Source organism: Loxodonta africana, chromosome 7 (assembly GCF_030014295.1).
Source record: "Loxodonta africana isolate mLoxAfr1 chromosome 7, mLoxAfr1.hap2, whole genome shotgun sequence".
Lineage (NCBI taxonomy): Eukaryota > Metazoa > Chordata > Mammalia > Proboscidea > Elephantidae > Loxodonta > Loxodonta africana.
The window spans coordinates 20,453,302-20,463,016 of NC_087348.1; the positions used below are offsets into that span (position 1 = coordinate 20,453,302).

The following is a 9,715-nucleotide window of genomic DNA, read 5'->3' on the forward strand; positions in this document are numbered from 1 at the left end:
CTCTTATCTCTAGGCTTCATATTTTAGAGAATTCAGTTTACCAATTCACGGAATTATTTTATTCAAAAAGCTCTAGTTTAAATCAAAACACAAGAAAACCTCCTAAAACATATTACATGCTAATCAATAGTTCATGACCCACAGCTTCTTGTTTCTTGTTTCCTTTGTTGCAACTTTCCATTGGACTGTAAGCTCTATGACAGTATAGAGATGTTGATTATGTTTAGCAGTGTATACCCAACGTCTTGTACGTACCATATTGTCAAAAAGCTCTTTTGAAAGCAAGCAAGAAAGAAAAAGTAAAAAAGAAAGAAGGACCACAAAAAGGAATGAATGAATAAATGGATGAATGAATGGCAGCTCCTTGCTATTGTAAGTGTGTCTACCTCTGAGATTCTTCGTTACCCTTGAAGCAAACAGGCACTGACCTGGGGCTAAGGAGCTCTCAGTGAACAGATGTAGTAACTTCAATTTGTATGGATCCTCTCTATTAATAATATTTCTCTGAAATGGGCATTCTTAAATAAGTGAATTCTGTCCAGATAATTGCAGCATTATTATATGCTATTGGAGTTATTAACAGTTACTATTTATAGATTGCTTCTTTGTGTTGACATTGTCTTAAATGCTTTGTATTATTACATTTAATCATAAAAATCCCTCCCACAAAATTAGCTCTATCCTTATTATCATTTTATTCTTAATGACACCATCCTAGATACCATAGTATGGAGGCGATGAAGCTGGTAGAATATGTAATCCTTGTGCTCCATGACTGTTTTTGCTGTCGGTGTGCATAGCTTTTGATTGTAAGGGTACTCAAGCACTAGAAAGTTGTGTAAGGATGATGCAGAAGCAACACAGGCTGTCTGTCGTTCCTCCTTTTCCTTATAGGCTGGTGGGTTAGGTAGCACATGAAGCAATGCCATTCACTGCTCAGTTAAAGGGCAGAACAAAAGCAGAATCAGGTATTTCTGAAGTAGGAGAGCTGTGAATAAGGCTTGGAAGAATAAATAAGGTTTGGAAATACCATGGGCAGGCAAAAGAACCTTTTATTTGAGAAAAGGCAAAAATATCCGTTTAACACTAGTCAGTATTTGGGTCCAGTATCTTTATCTCCTCTGGAGAGAATTGCTTCCAAAAGCAGAAGAAAAACTTTCCGTTCATAGTAAAACTCGGATACTCAAGACACAATATCAGATCAAGAATTTTCCTTGCTTTCTCACTAATGTTTTGAGTTTCCAGCTCTGTGACACATAAGACATTTGGTTTTGTCTTCAAGTGAGTGGATGGTACTTTGAAAATATAAATACTATGAAAACAAACTTCACTGTGACAGAATTTATATTCCTGGGGCTTTCATCTCAGCCAAAGATACAGCTCATTCTTTTTATTATGTTCTTATTCTTCTATTTATTAACGGTGGCTGGGAATATTATCATCATCATGATTATCCAGCTAGAACCTCGTCTCCAAACCCCCATGTACTTCTTCCTCACCAATTTATCTTTTCTGGACATCTGCTACACATCCACCAATGTCCCACAAATGCTGTCCAACATGGTGGGGAAGAAGAAGAGCATCCCATTCTCTGGCTGTGCTACTCAGATGTACTTCTCCCTCTCCTTTGGAATGATTGAATGTGTTCTTCTGGGTGTCATGGCTTATGACAGATATGTAGCCATTTGCCATCCCCTTCATTATATTGTCATTATGGACCGAAGCACCTGTGTCCGACTGGCAACTATTTCTTGGTCCAGCAGCTTTCTGAGTTCCATGGTTATCAATGTCCTCACTTTGAGTCCGCCATACTGTGGGCCCAATATCCTCAATCACTTTTTCTGTGAGGTACCTTCTGTCCTGAGGTTGGCTTGCACTGACACCTCACTTACTGAGTTGGTCGTTTTTGTCTTCAGTATCATTACTGTTTTCATTCCTTTCCTCTTCATTGTTGTTTCCTATGTCAGAATTCTTCAGTCTGTCCTGAGGATGCAGTCAGCCTCTGGGAGGCACAAGGCACTGTCCACATGTGTCTCCCATCTGACAGTGGTAGCCTTATTCTATAGAACGGCCATCTTCATGTACATGAGACCTCAATCAAAGTCCTCTTGGGTGGGGGGCAAGATCATTGCAGTGTTTTATACTGTGATCCCACCTATGCTCAACCCCTTGATCTACAGCCTAAGGAACCAAGATGTAAAAGAAGCTTTCAGGAGAGCTATTGCAAAACAGAGGACTTGAGAGCTGAAAATGGGACACTAAGTTTAAAGACTAATCTAAAATCATTGAGTTCTGACTATGAAGTGACAGAGTGAAAAATAGCTGGAATAAAAAACAGGTAAATCCTGATGTAAACTCAGTAGGACAAAAGTGTTTCTCCCAAGGACATACTGCAACTTTAAAGTGTCAAAACCAGCCCCTTTATTGAGGAACAGCTATTTTCTCACTCACTGAGAAAACTTGGTTCTCTAATGTCATAGACTATCTGAAAGTAGTTGTTTGGAATTATATCAGTAAGGTGAAACATCTCATTCCCGCCTGGAGGACTTAAGTTACTTTGTCATAGAGAAGCAGTCTCAATTTCCAGCCTAGGTGCAGAGCTTTAGATAAGGGAACTTTGAGTGTAACATTCCACATCTATCTTAATTTTGTAGCTTCCAGTGAAACAGGACCCTATGTGGTTAGACCTGATGTTGACCCCTTGCAACGAACATATCCCTACACTGCTTCATTTGCAGTTCACCTAAACTCCACCTTCCCCCAATCCTAAGACAACTGTCTCTTTCTTTGTTTGGTGAGACACTACACAGTCCTCTGGTGTGTGTTCTGCCTCTTTGCAATAGATCAATAAATATGATTTTACTTGGTTTCGGGTGGTGTTAGGTAATTGTATGGACAAGAGGAAAACAATGATCAGAAGCAGATGATTCAGTCATTGTTAATTAATTTATTGATTGATTCATTCACTAAATGTTATTGAATGACTATGTAATAAAAAATCAAAACAAAACCTGTTGCTGCAATGATTCCGACTCAAGGTGACCCTATAGGACAAAGTAGAACTGCTCCATATGGTTTCCAAGGAGCACCTGGTGGATTCAAACTCCCAACATTTTGGTTAGACAGTAAAAACATTTTCTTGCCTCAAACATACACACTTACATACATATACATAGATACACATATACATGAAATATATTTATAATATACATAAGTATATATGCATAAAATATTTATGGAAACCCTGGTGGCGTAGTGGTTAAGAGCTACAGCTGCTAACAAAAGATTGGCAATTAGAAAATACCAGGCTCTCCTTGGAAACCATATGGGGTAGTTCTATTCTCTCCTGTAGTGTTGCTATGAGTCAGAATCGACTCCACAGCAATGGGTTTGTTTTTTTCTTTTTGCTTTTTTTGGCTTTAAAATATTTATAGTGTACATATAAATATACACACATATGTTGACAAGTTGTGATAACTACCATAAGGAAATAATCATCCAGGTGCAGTGACAGACAGTAATAGGTAGGGTGTCCTCGGTGAAGGCACATACATACACATGTAGACAGGTATACACATAGCTTATGTATATGTGTATGTGTGTGTGCATGGATAGATTGATTGCAAGTAAATTGCTTTATGTCACAAGTTTGTGAAAACAAGTGTTTTCTGTGATTTGGAACTTTTTAGTCAGTAGCATATAAAAGGAATTATTTGAATTAAGAGAGAATTAAGAGAATAGCCAAATATAGTTTAGTATTAATATTCTTAGGGTGGAAGCTTAAGTAAGGTCTTTAAATAAGCTTACAACTTAAACAAGGTAGTGCTAAACCGTGCTAAAAAAGATGCACAAAATATCTCTAAAATTTTTTCTCACATGCTGAAGTCACAATTTAGAGTTAACAAAAAAGGAATGTAATTCACCTTTCAGAGTTATCCAACCACTAAAATTCAGCTATGTCTTTTACCTAAAATAAAAGCCATACAAAATCAGGAAATTATATAGCTCTGCTGAGACGGGTAAAGTAGCCATCATTGGTTTAAAATTGATTTAAAAAGTAAAATCGCTGACCAAATTAAAAAAAAAAAAACCATTGCCGTTGAGTCGATTCTGACTTATAATGACCTTACAGGACAGAGTAGAACTGCCCCATCGAGTTTCCAAGGAGCGCCTGGTGAATTTGAACTGTCGATCTTTTGGTTTGCAGCTATATCACTTAACCACTATGCCTCCAGGGTTCCCACTAACCAAATAGTCAAATTCATTACACAATAGTTTTTATTTTGTGTATTTGCCTTGATATACAAATTACTAGCAAGATCTTATACTTTCCTTAATTTACTAGGAAACTCTGCTGGCATAGTGGTTAAGAGCCATGGCTGCTAACCAAAAAGTTCGGCAGTTCCAACCCCATAGACGCTCCTTGGAAACCATATGGTGCAGTTCTACTCTGTCCTACAGGGCCACTATGAGTTGGAATTGACTATATGGCAGTGAGTTTTTTTTTTTTTTTTTTTTACATACACTAATTAGAGTTCGAAACATATACATAGAACCAATTTTCTTCTGAGAAATGTATTTAAAGCCACAGATAACATTTCAGATTCTCCTGAATATTCTCTAAGAAGGAAAAAAGAAAGCTTGGCTGGCTGGATATAAATTAGAATATGATATTAATATTAAAATTGTGCTAAAAAAAGGTACACAAAATGCTTCAAGATACATACAAGGCAAAGTTAGTTTTTGGCTCAAGAAAATTACCAACTCATCTGTCACAACTGCTGAGAAGGTCAACAGAGAGCTGATGCCCTGAATTTGGACTTTAAGCCTACTTTACTGTGAGGAAATAAATTTCTCTTTGTCAAAGCATCCACTTGTAGTATTTCTATTAGAGCAGTACTAGATGACCAGGACACCACCCTACCTCTCAAATTTGAAAAATGGGTAAAATAATTAAAAGTGGATACAAAGTTATAAAACATGTAGAATAACTGTAAGTGAATTTTTTTTTTTTTTGAACAACTTACTGTTTAGGCCAAGGCTTGACCTAAACAATTCATTTTTGATCAGCCTGTTTTTGATCAGTAACCTTGCTTTTGGATGAACTAAGAAAAATAATACAAACTAAATGGCCCGGGCCCTTTCCTAGGCCTCATCTAGATCACCTCAAGCAAGTGTTCTCTTCTTTCCACTGTTTTATTTATTTTTACATAAAAGGTAAATGTTATATTAAAGACATTTAGCTGGAAATTATATGAACTACATGTTACAATCATTGCTAGAACAACAATAACAACAAACAACGATTGTGTGACTAACACACACACACGCAAAATGATTAGCCCTTTACAACATCAAACATTCAATTGGAATGATTTTCTTCCTATATTTGTTTGGGCCTCTGGCAACATGAAAACGACATGTTGTTGTTATGTGCTGTTGAGTAAGTACCGACTCACAGAGACCCTATACGTGCAAGAGAAGGGCACTGCCTTGGGTGCACCATTCCACAATCCCTGTTATTTTGAGTCTGTGGTTGAAGCCAGTGTCAATACATTTCATGAGGGTCTTACTTTTTTTCCTAAGCCTCTACTTTACCAAGGATGAGGTCCTTCTCAAGGGACTGATCTCTCCTGATAACATGTCCACAGTATATGAGATGTAGTCTCGCCATCCTTGCGTCTAAGGAGCATCCTGGTTGCAAGACAGATTTGTTCATTCTTCTGGCAGTCCATGATATATTCAATATTCTTTGCCAAGCCCACAATTCAAAGGCATCAATTTTTCTTGGTCTTCCTTATTCATTGCCCAGTTTTCACATGCATATGAGGTGACTGAAAACACCATGGCTTGGATCAGGCACACCTTAGACTTCAAGGTGACCTCTTTGCTTTTCAACACCTTAAAGAGGTCTTTTGCAGCAGATTTGTCCAATGTAATGCATCATTTGATTTCTTGACTGCTGCTTCTATGGGTGTTGATTGTAGATTCAAGTAAAATGAAATCCTTGACGACTTCGATCTTTTCTCCATTTATCATGATGTTGCTTATTTGTCCAGCTGGGAGGATTTTTGTTTTCTTTATGTTGAGGTATAATCCATAATGAAAGTTGTAGTCTTTAATCTTCTTAAGTAAGTGCTTCAAGTCCTCTTCACTTTCAGCTAGCAAGGTTGTGTCATCTGTATAACGCAGGTTGTTAATGAGCCTTCCTCCAATCCTGATGCCTCAGTCTTCTTCATATAGTCCAGTTTCTCAGGTTATTTGCTCAACATACAGATTGAATAAATATGGTGAACGGATACAATCCAGGTGCAAAACTTTCCTGACTTTGAGTCACTCAGTGTTCCCGTGTTCTGTTTGTAAAACTGCCTGTTAATCTATATATAGGTTCCTCATGAGCACAGTTAAGTGTTCCGGATTTCCCATTCTTTGTAGTGTTATCCATAACTTGTTATGATCCACACAGTTGAATGCCCTTGCATAGTCAATGAAACACAGGTAAACATCTTTCTGGTATTCTCTACTTTTAGCCATGATCCATCTGACACCAGCAATGATATCCCTGGTTCCATGTCCTCTTCTGAATCCAGCTTGAACTTCTGGTGGTTCCCTGTTAATATATTTCTGCAGCCCACTTTTGAATGATCTTCAGCAAAATTTTACTTGTTTGTGATATTAGTGATATTGTTTGATAATTTCTGCATTCAGTTGGATTACCTTTCTTGGAAATAGGCATAAATATGGATCTCTTCCATTCAGTTGGCCAGGTAGCTGTCTTCCAATTTTCTTGGCATAAATTAGTGAACACTTCCAGTGCTGGATCCATTTGTTGAAACATCTCAATTAGTATTCTATCAATTCCTGAAGGCTTGTTTTTTCCAATGCCTTCAGCGCAGCTTGGACTTCTTCCTTCAGTACTATCGATTCCTGGGCTTAAGATGACTCCTGAAATGGTTGAAAGTTGACCAATTTTTTTTGGTATAGCGACTCTGTGTATTCTTTCCATCTTCTTTTGGTCCTTCCTGTGTAGTTTAATATTTTCTCCCTAGAATCCTTCACTATTGCAACTCAAGGCTTGATTTTTTTCTTTAGTTCTTCTTTTGGCTTGAGAAATGCAGAACATGTTATTCCCTTTTGGTTTTCTATCTCCAGGTCTTTGCACAAGTTATTATAATACTCTACTTTGTCTTCTCCAGGCACTCTTTGAAATCTTCTGCTCAGCTCTTTTACTTCATCATATCTTCTTTTTGCTTTGGCTATTCAATGTTCAAGAGCAAGTTTCAGAGTCTCTTCTGACATCCATTTTGAAAACAGCATAGCTAGGAAATGTTCAGAATAATAAAATCATTAGAGAATGGACTATTGTCATAAACTACATGTTCCCAATGCCTGATTGATCAGTATTATTACATCTTTTAAGAACTTCATTTAGAGTGAGAAGGGTAAAATTACAATTCCAAAATTATAATTATCTGTGTCAACTTAGGAGAAGTCACTTATTTTCTATGGACCTCAGTTCCTTTATTTAAAAAATGAGACAGCTGTTGGATTATCTCTAAGTATTTGGCAAGGATACAGAGGCAGAAAAATTCAAGAGTCATGCAAGAAATAGTTTTACTGTTGAATCTGGTGGATGAAGAGAAGTGGGTTGTAATAATATTAGAAAAGTGGTTTAGGGAAGATGGCCCAGAATGCCAAGCAAAGACTTTGGAAATTTTATAGCTTCTGAGTTGAAGACAGAGCTCTGGTGGTACAGTGGTTAAGCATTCGGCTGCTAACCAAAAGGTCAACAGTTTCAATTCACCAGCCACTGCTTGGAACCCATATGGGGCAGTTCTACTCTGTCCTGTAGGGTCTCTATGAGTCAGATTTGACTAGGTGGCAAGGAGGTTTTTTTTTTTTTTAGTTATAGGAGAGGAGTAAAAATGGGATATATAAGAATTCTTGGTGGTGGTGATGATTTTGAGTTGATTCCAACTCACACTGACTCCATGTGACAGAGTAGAACTGTCCCATAGTGTTTCCTAGGCTGTAATCTTTACGGAAACAGATCACCAGGTCCTTATTCTGTGGAGCCACTAGGTGGGTTTGAACCACCAAGCTTTTGGTTAGTAGCCGTTGTCTAAACATTGTGCTACCAGGGCTCCTTTAAGAAATCTTAGACAAAAAACCAAACCCACTGCCATGGCATTTATTCCAACTCATAGAAACCTTTGGACTGTAATACTTCCAGGTGACCTTTCCAAGGCAGAGATAGAAGGTAAGTGTTTCAGCTCGAATTCTTCCCTTGGTAGAAGACTAGACATAATGCAAATATAAAACTTGACTCAAGTTACCCTAAATAAAGTACACCATCTAATGCCACTAAACTCTGGTTAGAGCCTACTCAGACTTATCAGCCTAATGGCTATGTTGTTGCAGTGGTTGGTGGGCTGATGGATATGTGCCAGAACTTCAGGGAGGCAAAGAGGCATCATTTCCTCTATAATCCACAATTGACAAACTCCATATTCCCTAAGGGGTAAATTCCTATGTTCTTAAATTGGCAACAGAGGGATCATTGATCTACATTCCAGCTTTACCTCCAAACCCTCCTACTGGGGATTTGGCCAGGCTGGCCCATGGACATGTCCATGGTCTCCAACCTCTTTAGCTTTTGTCTCCTTCCCATCTTAATTTCTAGCCAATACTTCAAAGATAATTCAGATGCCTCCTCCTTCATAAAGCTTTTTCTGGTTTTCCAAGGGGAAGTGCTGTCTTTCTAGTGTGCATTCCCACAGTACAAGTTTTTCTGTTTTTGTGACTCAGGGTATTTACATTTAATTTATCTCTCTGCAAATGTAAAGTCTGTCAGGTCAGGGACTACACACACACACACACAATGCCATCCACTTCCATTAAACCAGGTTTAAACACAGATTGCTTTTAAAGAAAAAAGCCTCACTGGAGGTCATATATCCTGAGGGTGTAGGAAGCAGCATTGAATCTGAGCTTTATCTCATTCTGACAGCTCCATTCTTAACCACTTCTGCATTCATTTTTGTCTTCCTCAGCCCTAGTTCATTGATTACCAACTATTTTTTTTTTTGATTAAAGGAAATACCATTGCATATGATTGTTTGCAGTTTATTATATTGCAAACAATCATATGCAATGGTGTTTCCTTTAATCGAAAAGAAATAGTTGATAATCAATGTATAATGTATATTGAACATCCCCCACATGACTGTCATTTTGTTGTACTGTGGGGGCTTGCGTGTTGCTGTGATGCTGGAAGCTATACCACCAGTATTCAGATATCAGCAGGGTCACCCATGGAAGACAGGTTTTAGCTGAGCTTCCAGACTAAGACAGACTAGGAAGAAGGACCTGGCACTCTACTTCTGAAAAGAATTACCCAGCGAAAGCCTTATGAATAGCAGTGGAACATTGCCTCATATAGTTCTGGAAGCTGAGCCCCCTAGGTTGGAAGGCACTCAAAAGATGACCGGGGAAGGGCTGCATCCTCAAAGTAGACCAAAAAAAAAAAAAAAAAAACCCACTGTCGTAGAGTTGATTCCGACTCATAGCGACCCTATGGGACAGAGTAGAACTGCCCCATAGAGTTCCCAAGGAGAGCCTGGTGGATTCGAACCGTCGACCTTTTGGTTAGCAGCTGTAACACTTAACCTCTATACCGCTAGGATTTCCCTCAAAGTAGAGTCGACCTTAATAA

At 38.2% G+C, this 9,715-nt stretch overlaps 1 protein-coding gene across 1 annotated transcript; it reads left to right on the forward strand.

The window, feature by feature from the left end:
• The first annotated feature begins 922 nt into the window (after nt 1–922).
• On the forward strand, nt 923–2,440 carry LOC135232024 (olfactory receptor 2G3-like). The gene is made up of 2 exons (XM_064289302.1): nt 923–968; nt 1,283–2,440. The coding sequence occupies exons 1-2, from the start codon at nt 923–925 to the stop codon at nt 2,239–2,241; spliced, it is 1,005 nt and encodes a 334-aa protein (XP_064145372.1). The 3' UTR covers nt 2,242–2,440.
• The last annotated feature ends 7,275 nt before the right edge of the window (nt 2,441–9,715 follow it).

What these genes read in the sequence shown, in the direction of transcription:
- LOC135232024 (XM_064289302.1), top strand. Translation starts at nt 923, where the DNA reads ATGCCATTCACTGCTCAGTTAAAGGGCAGAACAAAAGCAGAATCAG. An exon ending in CAGAACAAAAGCAGAATCAG is followed by an intron (nt 969 to 1,282) that starts GTATTTCTGAAG and finishes TTTGTCTTCAAG; the next exon opens with TGAGTGGATGGTACTTTGAA.